Raw genomic sequence first — 16794 nt, 5'->3', positions numbered from 1 at the left:
TGTTGGCAGCACCTTCTATTCATACAAACCACTTTCAGGCCTCTTTCTGCTTAAAAAGCCTCTCCTGAATTAATACCATTTATGTCAAGGCACATACTTCCCACTCCATACTTCCCACTCCATCAGCTCTTCCTGTCTCATCACCCTTCAGTTTGTCCTCAATTAGGAAAAGCATAGATCAGAAAGTGAGGAAAATGCCAAATGACAGAGCTATAAGGGACACCTAGACAGAAGATAACCTCTGACAGATTTATAATCCACAGAGAAGACTTCCTAACAAAAACAGACTGCCAGTGCTCGCTTCGGCAATGCATATACTAAAACTGGAATGATAAAGAGAAGATTAGCATGGCCCCTGGGCAAGGATGGGACGCAAATTCGTGAAGTGTTCCATATTTTTGTGAAGTAAGCCGGAAAGAGAAATACAAATATCGTGTATCAACACATATATGTGGAATCTAGAAAAATGGTACAGATGAACCTATTTTGCAAAGCAGAAATAGAGACAAAATGTAGAGAACGAATGTGAGGACACGGTGGGGAGGGGCGGGGCAGGGGTGTGGCATGAAATGGGAGATTCGGATTGACCTATGTACGCCGCTTGGTATGAAACAAGATAACTAGTGAGGACCTGCTGTACAGCACGGGGAACTCCACTTGGTGCTCTGTGGTGACCTGGATGGAAGGGAAATCCGCAAGGGAGGGGCTATGTGTTTACATAGGGCTGGTTCACTTTGCTGTGCAGCAGGAGCTAGCACAACATTGTAAAGCAACTATATCCCGGTAAAAAACAAAAACACACACAAAAACAGACTGCAGACTGCCAAATGGTGTCAGACACAATAAAGCCAATATGTTTCTTCATCTAAAAACTGCAGCCCCATCTCAGGAGAGAATACAGAGGTTCTGACCTGAGCCACATCCAGAAAGCAGATCACAGTTTCTCAGTCTACCCTTGACACTGCCAAAGAGAAGTGTTTAAAAAAAAAAAGAGAAGTGTTGGCCTGACCACCTACATGGCTCTCCGGGGCTTTGCCCTGCTTTTCAGTGCTGGTCAGATGGAGCACCCACCCCTGTCCCTGACTCCAGTTTCCCTTGGCACTCACCTTCCTTCTGGCTTCCAGCAGCACCAATACTCTGCTGTGTCAACAAGTTCTGGTTGTACAGAGTGGGGAGCGCCGCTGCAGCATATTGCTGGATCCCCGAGTAGGCCTGCGTGAGGGCCTCCATGGTGCTCCCAGTGCCATTAGAAAGGCCACTGCTGCCCAGCCCACCATTTAAAGCAGCCATCCCTTGGTTGGGGGTGAGGGTGGGGGGAAGAGCAGGATTAACAGATTGGAAAGACTCAAGCGATGCCAAAGACAAACTCCAAAGTACGCCCTTTCATCTCCTTAGCTTCTCCCTGAGGAGGAATATTCCTCTGACTGGTCAGATTTTAGGACACTCACCAGGCCTTGTAGCTAATGGGGACATTTAAAAATGCCACACCCAGGTGCGGCTCTCCCCATTATCTTCTTCCAATCTGTGCGAGAAGTGATACCACTTATACGACTTGCCCCATTTTTTTCTTTGGCTTTGCTGCCATTTTCTCACAAAGAGCTGGAATGTGGTAAAATAAGAGTCCCAGGACTGGGGACTAAAAGGGATACATATAGTCTATGACAAGATGTGGGCAAATCCTATCATCAAAATAGCTGCTAACATTTACTGAGCATGTACTAGTTGCCAGACACAGTACTAAGTAATGTGCTCAGCACTTTACCTATGTTTTCATTTAACTTAATAACCCTCAAAGTATTCTACTCCCACTTCACAGATGAGAAAATGATCTCAGAAAGGTGGTCTTAAGTTACAGGTAGTTAAGGGGCAGAGATGGGATTTAACTCAGGTCTGACTCAAACTCCCATGATCATTTCTAACTTCACTGGGCCACCCCCATCATTCATTCTAACGGCACCCCTACCAGAGTTGTTTAAAATGTGCTATCTGCACAAAGAACGGCTCGATGACATTCAGGGACTGGCCCTCACCTGCCAAAGAGCTGACGTTGAGGCCTGCTGTTGCTCCAGCTAGTGTCTGTAGGGCTCCAAGGGAGGCGATGGGATTGACAGAGCTGCTGCTGCTGGAGCTGGGTGAGGACCCTGCTGTCAGACATCCATGAGTTAAACTCAGACCAACACTTACTTTCTCAGGTCAACAGGAACCAAAGCACAAGTTATGTTACTCAAGTATTCTCTTTATAAAGAGGTTTTTCAGTTACTGATTTCCCCCCCCAGCTATTGATTTTGATAACTGTCCCTGCAGGACATAGAAGCAAGTGATGATTACAACCGACTAAAAACTACGAGATTTCTCTTAAGTCAGAAGATGACATTTGAGGGCTTCTCTAGTGGTGCAGCGGTTAAGAATCCGCCTGCCAATTCAGGGGCCATGGGTTTGAGCCCTGGTCTGGGAAGGTCCCACATGCCGCGGAGCAACTAAGCCCGTGAGCCACAACTACTGAGCCTGTGCTCTAAAGCCCACGAGCCACAACTACTGAGCCCGCATGCCACAACTACTGAAGCCTGCGCACCTAGAGCCCGTGCTCCACAACAAGAGAAGCCACCTTAATGAGAGGCCTGTGCACCGCAATGAAGAGTAGCCCCCGCTCAACGCAACTAGAGAAAGCTGGAGTGCAGCAACAAAGACCCAACACAGCCAAAAATAAATAAATTAATTTAAAAAAAAAAGACATTTGAAAATTTACTGTTCATGATCTGACCCCTTTGGAAATGGGTGTTAACTACTCTCCAGAATGACATACTCCTCTCTTGGGATTCTGCCCAAGGCACACAAGGGCACAGTGGCCCTATTATACATGCTTACCTGAACTGGTGAGTACGCTGAGGGGACTGCTGGATGTAGTGAGAGCATTGGTACCACTTGGTGTGTTCTGAGCTGCACTAGCTGCAGCAGCTAGTGCAGCCAAATTCTGTAACTGCATTGCATTTAACCCTGCAACATCCAAAGCAAGAGATCAGCCAACAGATAAGGGTGCCTCATATTCACTCCAGCAATGACCGTGCACACTGGCAGAAGGCTGGTCCCAAAGAGGAACTGTTCTAGATACAGGCAATACTACAGAGCTCCAAAAAGATTCAGATCTCACTCAACTCATTCAGAAACTGAACATTTCCTCAGATAATAGATGTCTAATCCAATAGCATACCAGCCCAAATGGATGGGCAATTAAGAAACCAGAAAAGAGGGGTGGATTCTGTGTTCTACCATGGAGCCCGGTGTCTAAGAGAGCAATGCCAAACCCTGTGGAAGAGAACGAGTCTGCATCTGAGCCCCTCACTCACACTTTACAGGGGATCTGTTCTCTGCAATGGAGGTGAAAACGCAGAAAACGTAGTAGAGATCCAGAAGGCAATGGAGGAGATGACAGGGGGATACACGTGAAAACAGCAATAATAGAGAGAACAAAGAAAAAACCACCACCTGAATAGTAGATTAATTATCAGAAAAAGAAGAGAGAAAAAACACTGAGGAAAAGACTTCCAAGTAGAACCTAGGCAACACAGGTATAAGCAGAGCAAGAAATCTGAACTGCACTGACAATGTGTGGCAAACTTTTTACTAGATAATGAAAGGCAGATGCGTGAGGGTGGAGAATTAATGAGAATAAAAAGGCTACAACACAGATTTACAATCTAGCAACTTTTTGAAAACACAGCAAACTTTAAGTCCCTGGGACAAAAATGAACCACTGCAGTTTTCCTAAGATCATCCCTTCCTCAGATGCACCTGCCTAGCCCTATCTCGCTGCAGCAGGGCAGAGGGAGGCAGCTCTGGAATGGTCCCCTCCCTGCTTCCTTAACTTTCCTGACAGCCCCTGCCTCAGGTTTGTCTGTGGAGCCTCCTTTTGTTATAAACTCAGGTATTTGGCAATTAAGTTTTCTGTGCATGTTAACACCAAAAAAGGTAATTCACCTAAGAAATAACATGTGTAAGACAGTAACTGCCTGGGTTCTAGCAGCTTCACGGAAAGCCATGCACATAGAAGCCATCTTAGACTTTTCCTCAGAGTCACTGAAAAAGTCACTTTATTGTGGAAATAAAGAATTCCTGTAATTTTCTCCTTATCAAAGTAGCTGCAGATAGTCTGCAGATGCTAACAGCTCTTTTCCATCTTCCTCCTTAATAGAGACTTAAGAGGGTAGGGAGCAGCAGACAACTGCAGAGCAATATGATATCAACAGCTAAAAGAGCCACCTTCTACAGACAAGGTAGTTGAATCCTAGGAGGTTCATCTTATGTCAGGTTTATGTAATGAGTGGGAAAAAATTTTTTTTCTGCACAAACGGTAGAAAACCCTCAGACTGCTGTCAGCCGGGTCTGCTGGCTTGGCTGCTGCTGCTCCTCCGCAGCAGTGAAACACTTACCTCCCATTGGGTGGAGGCTGCTCAGGGTGTTGAGGTTCCCAGAGGAGGCAGTCTGCTGAAGGAGCTGCAAATAAAGCTAGACATTACACCAAAAACAGAACAAGAGTGAGAGTGAGGGCTGGTTCTGCATCTGGGGTAACTCTACAGCACAGCAAAGCGAGAGTGCAGAGGCCCCCAGAGAAGAAAGTTGAAGACAAGAACCCAAGCCAACACAACAAAAACATAAGGCTTATGACAGCACAGGACAACACAACACAGCTAAAGCCCTGGCCCAGAAGACAGTTGTGTTTGTTGAGTACAAAGCCAAGCTCGAGTCCCTGGCAACAGAATGCAGCACAGCAGAGGACAGAGGTAGAGGAGAGAACTCAACTCAACTCAAGCAGCCATGTAGTCCACGTAGAGGAGTGTCTGCATTTAGTGACTGCCATTTCTAGGTCTTCTCCCAAATGCTCCTTTGTTAGGTCCACACATCTTATTTTGTAACTTGTTCCCACCTGGAGACCTAATTTCTGCTTCACGCAACTATTTAAAATACCAAACCTGACCATTTCAGAGTATTTCTTGGAGTCATCCTTTACCGGCCACAATGAACCTGTGACTAGATCAATCTTGTCATAACTAGAATGCTACACATTCATCTAGCCTCATTCATCTCACTGTTGCAGATGACCAAGTGATTGCTGGATCAGTCCATATCCGTTCAGCGTACATTCTCTTGCAATGGTTGTTCCATAACAAATAAAACAAGAGGACCTGTCCACGAGCTAATGACCTCCATGACCTTACTCTGTACCTTAGCAAACTGCAACCCTCATCTAACCAACCTGCTGAAACCTTTTGTTCCATTCAAACCCAATCACTGTTCCTTATGAACAGATGGTATTCTGGTTTCTGGATTCTTTATTCAATCTGTTATTCATTCCCATAAACATCTGACCTGGTTCCTCTGTCATCAGGAATCTCTCTATTCCACAAGTGTTTCAGCAAGTCCACAAACCTCCAGAGGCAGAATGAAAAAGTGTCCATACACAGAATATTTACCAGCTTCTGAAAGGGGTCTGCTACCTCAAAGATTAAGAACTACCTGCTCTAGTTCTAAGTCCACATATTCCAGTACCTCATAATTAATGATGATGCACTATCACTTTCACAGTCCATTAGCACTCACATGTCTTCATTTCTGTCTTCTTAAATACTTTGGGCAACGAGTTCAGTCCCAACTGGTGGACTGTGCATATTGTACTTGGCACTTCACTTCCTCCCTAAATGAGAAGAGCTCTTAGGGCGGGGATCATGTCTAACTGAAACGAAGAGACCACAGCTCTCAACATACACGATCATGTGCTTGCTAGATGTGGCAATGACAACAAAATGGGGAGTCTTCCCTAAAAGAAGGCTCCAAAACTCTCCAAAAGCAAATGCACATCATGGAGATAATTTTCTAGGCATTATTTTGGCAGAAGACCTAAAATCTCTCTGAATTTTCTCAACTTACAAGCAATGTTCTAGCACCGAGAAACAATTTAATTTGTAGGAATATAACAACCATCTATACTTTTTGACTTCAGAGAATTACTAGTGAGGGTAAACTGGGATTTCTTCTAACATTTTAAAAACATGGAAACCAGAGGGAATCAAATTAGTCAAAACCTAGTACTGGGGGACAGAAAACATTGCCTTTCTTCTGTTTCCGTATAAAATAATATTTTAAAGGATGAGGAGTGAATGACTATATTTCTATGTGTATATTTCTAACTATCCATACTAATCTAGTAGTTTCACCATTTATTTTCCTTCCTTGGTAACTTCACAGATGACTTGCTCTTTCTGATTCAAAGATGAGACAGTTTTAAGTGTCTTGTGCTATCTGCACTTCTTTTAAGGGTTAAAGCAGTGATAATCCCCCGTAATATACATTGCAGATCTAATAAATCTAACCAATTGGAGCCTGCCCGTCTTCTGGATTCGATGACTCAAACACAACAAGAGAGAAATCAAAGGAAACCTATTTACTATTTAGTGAACTCAAATATACACCTGTAATACTCATTTAATAATGTCCATGTTAATCTCTTGATCTCTCAGTCAGCGGAATCATTTACTATCATACTCTACAAGGAAGACTCAATAAGAACTTTAAGGATGCCCTCTACAATCTACTAGAAAGAGATATGGAGAAAGAATATTTGGTAGCTAAGATTTCCTCAGGAATTTCTTTTCTTGGGGGCAGGGACATATGAGATGTTCCTAAATTTTTTTATTAGAAAATTAGGATTTCACTGTAATTTGAGCAGAAGCTCAAGATATAACCAAAGATGCGCGATGAGAGAGAGGGAGTGTGCGTGCACACAAGACTAACATGACAAAGAACATTTCATTGCCTGAATTTTTATGTAAAATTTTGATATGCTAAAAGTTGTGACTGCCATTATGTATGTTAGCTAGGGACAGCAGCAGAAGAAACAGCTGGGAGCTTGCACAGCCTGCAGAAAGCAAACCACAAAGACTCACTGCTAAATACTGGGGTCCAAGAGTATTTAGACCAGCAAGGTTTCCCCACACAGATGCTGCGCTGATCTGCTGCATCTGCTGCTGGAGCTGCTGGGCCATTCTCTTCTGCTCTTTGTCCTTCTGTGTATCAGCAAATTTTACCACCATGGGGGAAGAGCAGCCCTATGAAAACACCAAAATCAAAGGGTCAAAATCCTCATTCTGGATGAAGGGAAAAATCCTCCTTTCTAGTGACGCACAGGCTGCATTCTAATTTCATTCACTGTCAAATGATTCTCTTCCTGATAGACACAAGTGGCAAGACATAATTCAGTTTAGTTCCAATATGCTAATTTTAAAGAAAGCACCAGTTTTTAATTTAAAGATGTCTGGCCTTCTTAACTTTTAGGGCAATCAAATGCTATACATGCTACTGGGCTTCGACTGTCAACTGTCCTACCGCTCTCAGTCCAAGGAACTTCCCCCTTTCGTTCATCTGCCCCTACCTCCATGGTCTGTGCTTGGTGCATTGCCTTGATAGCTGTCTGTGCCATGGCTCTTGTTGTGAAGGTCACAAACGCACAACCTGGTAAGAGAAGAATCAATAACTCATCCATTCATTTGTTTAATTATTTATCTGACTTACACTTACTGAGCACCTACTGTGTGCCCAAGTACATGCTAGCAATACAGACATGGTTCCTGCCTTCAGGGGTTCATGATCCAGTGGAGAATACAGATATGTTATGACAGAGTGATACGTGCTTTAATGAGAAACCAGGGATGCACACAGGGGAAAAAGTGCTTGAGGGATAAAGGAGGAATCATATTCTCTAGCTTCTCTTGTGAAAGAAGTGTTTCCGTTTTGGCATGGACAACCTCTCCAAGGACTGAAGCAGAGAACTTTAATACATGACACTTAAGTGCAGAATGTAGACTCCTTGATGGAATTGGGATCAACTGATAGTTGTTGTGACGGGACCTAAATATACAACACCAAACCCAACCCCCTCCATCATGACAGTGCCATGTTGGCTAGAGATCACCGGTTTCCACTGATCCAATTAAAAAGAGACTCCAAATTTAAGATGAGTACTTTTAAAGGCTAAAAATGTACCCACCTCGGCTCAGGCCATCAGGTCCCCTCAATATCCGGCATTCTTCAATCTGTCCGAATGAAGAGAACATGACTCGGATGTCATTTTCAGTGCACTTCTTGGATATCATACCAATAAACAGCTTCCTGTCTTCCACTGCTAAGACAGTAAAAAACAAAAGGCTTGAACATTACTACTACAAGAGGTAGTGCAGCACAGAGCTCTGTGCCTTTATACCAGATTTCACCGATTTTAAGATACACATTTTTCCCCCATAATTCAGCACCTACTCTTACAATCAATGGTATCTTAAAATTATAATTGGAACCATTTAGACGAAATATAGTAGCTTCATGATCTTGTGAAAGTTACTTAACCATTCTGTACCTGTTTCCTCATGTGATTAATAGAGATAACTGAGTTTACCTCAAAGGTAGCTGTAAGTATTAAATGGCAAGTACTCAGCATCTTGCCTAGCACTTAGCAAAGTTTGCTCTCATTAGCAATACTATTGTACCAAAGAAGGACGAGGTTTCATACTTAATTGATATGACAAGAGAAACAGAACACAAATCTCAGTGAATGTAACTGTCCACTTTCATTTTCTGGTTATTCTCTTGAGGACTAAGTTTTCCTTCCTAATTTGTTCAGTTCCCCATTTCACTCCAGTTCAAAAGAAATTACGTTGATCAAAGGCATTCCAGTTCACTCTAAAATGTTCTTGTAATATTTCCCTGTCAACTCTGACTTATTTGCCATACTTATTTTAAAGAAAAGGACAGACAAGTTAGATAACAGATTATTTACAGCACTGATTCACTACCTTGCACCATGAACAAAAGTTAACTCAAAATGCATTAATTCTGAGTAAGTAATGGATTAACTGAATGCAAGACCTGAAACCATAAGGCTTGGTAAGCTCCTTCGCATGGGTCTTGGCGATGGTTTTTTTGGATTTGACACCAAAAGCAAAGGCAACAAAAGCAAAAAATAAACAAGTAGGGCTATATCAAACTAAAAACCTTCTGTACAGCAAAAAAAAACCCAAAAAATCGTCAACAACAAAAAGAGGCAACCTACTGAATAGAAGAAAGTATTTGCAAATCATGTGTCTGATAAGGAGTTAATATCTAAAATGTATAAAGAACTTGCAGAACTCAACAGTGAAAGAAAAACAACTTGATTAAAAAATGGGCAGTGGGGGCTTCCCTGGTGGCGCAGCGGTTGAGAGTCTGCCTGCCGATGCAGGGGACACGGGTTCGTGCCCGGGTCCGGGAAGATCCCACATGCCGCGGAGCGGCTGGGCCCGTGAGCCATGGCCGCTGAGCCTGCGCGTCAGGAGCCTGTGCTCCGCAACAGGAGAGGCCACAGCGCTGAGAGGCCCGCGTACCGCAAAAAAATAAATAAACTTATTTATTTATTCATTTATTTTTGGCTGTGTTGGGTCTTCGTTGCTGCGCATGGGCTTTCTCTAGTTGCGGCAAGCGGGGGCTACTCTTCATTGCGGTGTGCGGGCTTCTCATTGCGGTGGCTTCTCTTGTTGAGGAGCACGGGCTCCAGGTACGTGGGCTTTAGTAGTTGTGGCTCGAGGGCTCTAGAGTACAGGCTCAGTAGTTGTGGCACACGGGCTTAACTGCGCTGTAGCATGTGGGATCTTCCCGGACCAGGGCTCGAACCCATGTCCCCTGCATTAGCAGGCGGATTCTTAACCACTGCGCCACCAGGGAAGCCCTGTACTGCATGTTTAAAAGTTGCTAAGAAAGTAGACCTTAAAAGTTCTCATCACAAGAAAAAAAATTTTTTGTAACTATTTATGGTGACAGATGTTAACTAGACTTACTGTAGTGTCGTTTTGCAATATATACAAATATTGAACCATTATTTTGTACAACTGAAACTACCATGTCAATTATATCTCAAAAGATTAATTACAGCACAATAAAATCCAAATGCCATGAGAACAGCAAATACACAAGAAGAAACCTTATAAGGGGAGGGCTTTATATACTTGCTTACCATTGTTCTTCTCACTGTCGGCAGGTTTCATCTGTATAGGATGATGCATCTAAAAAGGAAAACACATGAATATTACTATTGAACACACCAAAGGAATTCAGAAACATAAATGAAGACTCTACAGGAAATACCAAAACTGACCTTAAGAGTTGTCTCTGAACTCTCGCCTGCCTCATTATTTCCCCTCCACAAAATATCAAAATAGAATGTGAGTCAACAAGTCAAAATTCTCTTGGTTGAAAGAGAATTACTTTCAGCCTATCTTCTTTGAAACATTCCCTTTATGTCCTCCTTTACATCAATTCCTGTGGCAGTCACCCTTTTCCCCAAATGGTTTTCAGTGTGTGCCTGAAATGTATAAGTATGTTCCATATGTCAAAACCACCACAGTTCCACTTACTAGTAGGAGCTTTCTTACCCCTGGGAGGACCTTCATGTTGTGAAGAGCATTCTGAGCTTCTAATGCAGCTTTTCGGGTGTAAAATGTAACAAAACAGCACCCTGCAATAAACAACACTTCAGGAAATCAAACCAGTCCTTCGAAAGCAGATAATTCCTAGAGCACTCCCTCCTCCAGGTATATATTGAAAATTAAAAGAGAGGGCTGGGTTTGTTAAAATTGGGGTGGGGGTGGGGTGGAGGGAGGGAGATGGAGAAAACCTAGCCGGGCGGGGGGGAAGATTTTCTATCATTTTCTTCATTACTATAGTCTCCTGGTTTTATTGAAATTCTTCTTTAACTGCTCTTATAACTTCTTTGGGAAAGATGACTTTTCTTACAAAGGTCACAGCACCATGCCATTCAATCTGCCCTTCTTGCAGCACCAGGTAGTGTGCTGGGCAAGAAGACTGAGCTACAAACCAGACAGACAGAGGACTTGCACTCCTGCAGCCTGTAGTCTACAAATCTTTCTTTCTCAGAACAAGCCTTACACTGTAGCCAATTTCTACCATATGCCTCAAACATAATTATCATTTATTAAATTATAAAATGACTTAAGAGCAAGGACCTCAATATCTTTTTTTGGACTCTTGGTTTTCATCAAATGTAATCACATGTCTAACAGCACATGGCACTTGACTGAGGAGATCTGGAGATTTTGTGCTCTGTATATTTACTGGGGATCGGAGGGGGCAAGTATGTCTTGTCCATAGTCCATAGTCCCATAAGATATGGTATAGATTTCTTTCAAAATCACCCTGCAATTAAGATTTTAAATTACTGCATATTATATTGACAGTCATTTTCAGAAACTATAATACTTTATATTTTTGGTTAACTATGACACAAAGAGAAAATAATTCTTCAGCTTCTAGGTCCTCTGCTATTAAGCTGGTTTCAAACATAAAATCATGCTTGCATACATCTGCACCGTAGAACAGCTTTCACAGAAAATTACTCTGAAATAGGTCGTTTGGGAAAACAAGTGTATGTCTACGTGGTATGGGGCAAAGCTAACAGCTTATCTACTATCAGGCCTATAAAACTTCCACTCTGCTGGGTATTTCTGGAAGCAGCTTGCCTTTCTTCTCCTGTTCATTTATTTATTTATTTATTTATTTGTGGTACGCGGGCCCCTCACTGTTGTGGCCTCTCCTGTGCCGGAGCACAGGCTCTGGACGCGCAGGCCCAGCGGCCATGGCTCACAGGCCCAGCTGCTCCGCGGCATGTGGGATCTTCCCGGACCAGGGCACGAACCCGTGTCCCCTGCATCGGCAGGCGGACTCTCAACCACTGCGCCACCAGGGAAGCCCTCCTGTTCATTTTGTAGGCTATAACAGGTCACCTACAAACAAGTTGCTCCTAGTTGCTAAGCCATCCCAGAAGGCCTCTATAACACTAACAGAAACCCACGGGTACCTGGACAGTCTTTCTCTTTCCACTTACTCTAGCCAAAATACTAAAGAAAACCTATGTGGTTGGTTTACTTCAACTTTATTTTTGTCATTCCACTCTCAAGATCAAATGAGACACTCACATGAGTCTGTCTCTTGAATTTACAGATCTCAAAAAGGACTGCCCAAGATCCAATTTACAAATTATCCTCATGATGTCACCTTAAGTTTTTACTTTTAAGCCATTAAACGTGTTTGGACTTGGAGATATAGCTACAACAAAATGACAGGTTTTTTTCCCGCCCTATATGACCACAAGAGCATTCTGGCAATGAGAGAGCGCATGCACATGATTGAAAATACATATAAAAGTCAAAGTCCTTTACCTTTGCTCTGAGGAGGGTTTTGGCTCCTATCCCTTAGGACGTTGATTTCGTAGACAGCACCATACTGTTCAAACAGTTCCCTCAAGTCCTTCTCTGACCAGGTCCTTGGAACCTGGCCCACAAACATCTTGATAGCATCAAGATCCGGTTGGTCTGGGTGGTCCAGGGTGCCGTTCATTTTCTTTGAGCTGCGTACAATAAGATAAAACTTCTATTATGTATTCATGTTGCTTCCTAGAGAATCTTCTTTTCCTTAAAGGTCTCAACTACTTCCTGATAAAGTAGGGGGAAAAAATTCTACTTCCTTTCACTACTTCCATTCAATTTACCAGAGTTCCCTGGCCCTCCCTCACTACGCCACCCCTTCCATTAGATTCCCAAACTAAAGTCACCATTCTGATTAGGACACCCTGGGCTTTAACTAAGGAATTGAGTGTCAGTCATTCCTTGTCTATCTAGAGAAGTCTCAGAAGAACTTAAGAAGTAAAGTTCCTAAAGCAAATTTTAATCATTTTTAAGCATAGCTAATAAAACTTTTTAAAATGTCCATAAAATCACAAAGAACTACTGCTTATGGATAAGATTCAGGATTCTCAACCTACACGATGATGGGTGAAAAGTTTTCTTTCAGTAGATGTTAGAGCAGAAGCACATGATTTCCAAGGCCTAAGCTAAGAACTGACTAGAATGTTAGCCTTTGGATGTTGCTGTCTCATGCATAATCCTGATGCTCTTGAGTGAGCCCCCAAGTCAAAACAAAGCTTTGCCTCTTAAACTTTCACAAATGACTTATATAAACAAAAACAATGATGTCATCACTCTAGGGTTTTGTGTGTCTAAGTTATCCAATTTACTGCTATTTCTCCAAGATTTTACCAGTTAATTCCCTTATCAACTGTAACCATTATAATGTCCACAAATTCCTCCAATCCCATCATATCAAACCTGTAACACTCCTACTTAAATACCTTCATTCCTACCCCTGCCACTGCCAAGAACCATGGGGAACTCCTGCACTGTAAATGTTTCCACTCAAAATGAATCAAAGTCCTTCTCCTACCATCTTTCATGATCTTATTCTTAGCATGTATCCAAACCAATAACAACTTAAATTCCAAATAGCATGTTTAACTTTTGTTAGTGTTTGCTAAATCCAGACATCATATCATCATGTTCCAATGTGCCATGTTCTAATATTCAATCCCAAATAAAATGCCACTTTTCTTTAAAGGAAAAACAATAGTTTTTTCACCACTGCTATCCTTTGAATAGTATTTGAAGATCCTTGAGAATGCTGAATCCAGTAGTTCAACCTCTGTTAAATTCCTAAATCTCTTGTAACTGAATACAGGGCTATTCTCATGTCACCTGTGCTGAATCTAGCACTAACTAAACATCAAAAGCTTTAAGACAAATGTCATACAGATCAACCCTTGCTGCTACGTCTGTGAAGGTTCCTCATACTCTTTCAGGTTAACTCGTCAATTTCATCAGGACTCAAATAGTACTAAATTTCCAACTTCACTGTAGTATTTAACACATTTTCGCATAATCCGGCTCTGTCTACCTCTCCCAAGACTGAGAGCTCCTTGAAGGCAGAAACTGTTTTATTTCCTATTCATTCTTATAGCCACACCTGGTATGGTGCCTGATTCAAAGTAATTACTCAGATGTGGGATGGGAAGAACTTCTTGTTCTCAACAATTCCCCCATTTAAGCAACTAACCTTGATAAAAATGAATGCTGTGCACAAAGAGGGCTCACAAATTAAAGAGCAGATATTATCTCCTATGATTGTTTGACTGTCACAAGATGAACCTACTCTTTTTTCCTTTTTAAGTATTTTGGAATACATTGTTTTATTGGTTTTCCTTTATTAATTTAAAACCATGTATGGTAAGTTGTTGCACAAATATAATATGGCTGCTTCTAGAAGCTTAATCCCAACATTCTAACAGAAATCATTCTACCATGAATTTTTTTAAAAAAGTCTTATGACTAGTGAAAAAATGGGAGTCACTCCCTACAACCCATTCCCAACAACTTTAATTACCAGTTTTAGTATTTTATTAAAATGTCACTAAGTTTAATCACATTTCTATTCTAGGGAGGGTTAATATAGAACCCAAATAAATGGTGCTTAGAATGTTTTGACTATAAAGGAAGCAGACAGTTATTTCTGAAAAGAGGCAGGAGTTTATTAGTTTGTATTACACTGGAGGCAACTGCGCTCAATTTGTCCCTTCCTTCTGTATTCGTGTGCTGTTTCTAAACTAAATATATCACTGTTTAGTGCAAAAGCATAAACACAGTCAATATATGTGAACTGTGATTTACCCAAAAGTTCAGTGGAGACTCAGCATTCCAGACAAGTGCCTTTCCTTTCTCTCTTTACTCTCCAAATCCCTCTCCATTTCTTCATGTCCACCTACTCCATGGATCACCCTTTCCTGCCGTGTATACCAATTCAAAAGCCAGAAGAATCCCCCAAGGACCAGGGGCAATCTTCAAACTTAACCATTAGAAACTTTCACAGCAATCACACTGCATAATTTTAAATATGTTCAATCGAATATTAAAAAGATACGCAAAATGCAAGCTTACACCTCATTATTTTTTCTATGAAATTATCATATTGTATTTAACAAGTTGGGTGGCGGGAGAGACAGGACATGGTCCTTCACCAGTTTAAGACGCACTTCTAGAGCACAGCAAATGATCAGGCCAGGCTCAAGGTGCAGTGGACATCATGCAACTGGAGTTATGCACTGACTTATTTCTTCCTCCAATTAATACTGAGCTCTTGGGCTTCCCTGGTGGCGCAGTGGTTGAGAGTCCGCCTGCCGATGCAGGGGACACGGGTTCGTGCCCCGGTCCGGGAAGATCCCACATGCCGCGGAGCGGCTGGGCCCGTGAGCCATGGCCGCTGAGCCTGTGCATCTGGAGCCCGTGCTCTGCAACGGGAGAGGCCACAGCAGTGAGAGGCCCGCGTACCGCAAAAAATAAATAAATAAATAAATACTGAGCTCTTATTTATACAGGCCAAGCACTGTGTTAGACGTGGTATATATCAGTGAATAAGGAAAACATGGGGTATTTCTTTGGAGCACATGAAGACACAGTGCCAGTATCAGCGACAGATAAAAAAGAGAAAAGCAACCACATGTGTACCTATGTATATGTAATAAGCAGTCACAAACTTTCTCATAAACTGTTATTGTGTCTGAAGAGATGAGCAACAATGCTCTTCCATTCTGAAGCTCCCACACATACTTCCAGTATGCATGTTGTCCTTAAAAGTAATCACTGCATAAAAGAGTCACCTGAGGACAAGACTCCCAGTGTGATATGCCAAGGATCCCACAACATCCGGGTATGGCATTCAGTCTACATATCACTGGACACATTCTCAAATTTGTGCCTTACCTCCCCATTGATGGAGAGCTCCTCAGAGTCAGTGATCATAAATTACATACATTTATTATGTTCACTCAAGAACCAATGAATTCAGCAGCCCCTGGAGAAGTACCTATACTGTCCCTGTCATTCCTAAGGGACAAGTCTGTGGAAATTCTTATCTTCTGTGGAAGTACTGCCAGTACTTCAGTGAAGTATTAACCTGGGAGTAGGATGGAAGAGAGGAAAAGCATGGCCTGCAGCAGTGAGGGAAGAAGGGAGATGAGAAGGCAGCAAGTATTTTAGGGGAGAGGCATGACACCAACCCACTTCTTTTTATGTTTCTGACCCAGCAACTGGTGAATCATTAAGAATGAGAGATCAGGACCAGAGGCTGCCTTGTCTACCTGATTCTCGATGGAACGTGCCATAGGAAAATGAAACAACCAATTTGGAAGAGACAGGGGAGAGAAAACAAAGAGCTTTATTTTCAAAGCACACTTCCATTCAAAACTCTTAAACCCTCTCTTCTCTTTCTCCTTTCAAAACTTCCCAGCACCAGGCCCAGCTCAGAGGGCAGAGTTAATGTTCTATCCCACTTCTTTCCCATTCCTTGGCCCCAGATGACCAGACCAGGAGGTGGATCTTAACCCAACAAGCTGATTCACTGGCTTGCTGGAAACCTAAGACTGTGGCCTATGCTTAAAACAGAAAGATAGGCCTGGCTAATCAAGATCCTCTATAGCTGCACTGAGCAAGACAATAGCCACTAGCCACAGGTGACTATTTAAATTTAATTTTAAAAATCCAGTTTCTCGATTGCACTAGCCACATATGACCAGTGTCTACTGCATAGGACAGCAGAGACACAAGTTTTTTTTTTTTTCTTTTTTTTCTAGCCACATGGCTTGTGGGGATCTTAGTTCCCTGACCAGGGACTGAACCCGGACCCTCGGCAGTGAAAGGCCAGAGTCCTAACCACTGGACCAGCAGGGAATTCCCAGAAGAATATTTTTAACATCACAGAAAGTTCTATTGCACAGGACTGCTCTACAGAGTCTAGAATGGGTTAACAGAAACAGGCAGTCAGTGGTGAAGTTGGAAGAGGAAAAGCTGCAACTCGGGACAGCACGAGTTAAGCTGACAA

The 16794-nt window shown here is 42.4% G+C and overlaps 1 protein-coding gene across 11 annotated transcripts in view; it reads right to left on the bottom strand.

Annotated features, from left to right (window-relative positions):
- The window catches only part of CELF1 (CUGBP Elav-like family member 1), a 72367-nt gene that overhangs the window by 8913 nt on the left and 46660 nt on the right, over positions 1-16794 (bottom strand). For 4 of the 11 annotated variants that reach the window (XM_079930648.1, XM_079930649.1, XM_079930650.1 and 1 more), the window contains 10 exons: positions 12252-12439; positions 10449-10531; positions 10031-10079; positions 8039-8173; positions 7424-7503; positions 6939-7100; positions 4428-4503; positions 2866-2994; positions 2031-2144; positions 1107-1292 (listed from right to left, as the gene is read on the bottom strand). In XM_079930648.1, coding sequence (XP_079786774.1) covers positions 1107-1292; positions 2031-2144; positions 2866-2994; positions 4428-4503; positions 6939-7100; positions 7424-7503; positions 8039-8173; positions 10031-10079; positions 10449-10531; positions 12252-12439 — 1202 coding nt within the window. The remainder of the gene's footprint in view (positions 1-1106; positions 1293-2030; positions 2145-2865; positions 2995-4427; positions 4504-6938; positions 7101-7423; positions 7504-8038; positions 8174-10030; positions 10080-10448; positions 10532-12251; positions 12440-16794) is intronic. The other 7 variants (XM_079930652.1, XM_079930656.1, XM_079930651.1 and 4 more) reach the window with 7 other exon arrangements.

The sequence above is a fragment of the Stenella coeruleoalba genome (assembly GCF_951394435.1).
Source record: "Stenella coeruleoalba genome assembly, chromosome: 8".
Taxonomy (NCBI): Eukaryota; Metazoa; Chordata; class Mammalia; order Artiodactyla; family Delphinidae; genus Stenella; species Stenella coeruleoalba.
Note: the sequence above shows the minus strand (reverse complement) of the source record. Positions and strands in the feature narration are given on the sequence as shown.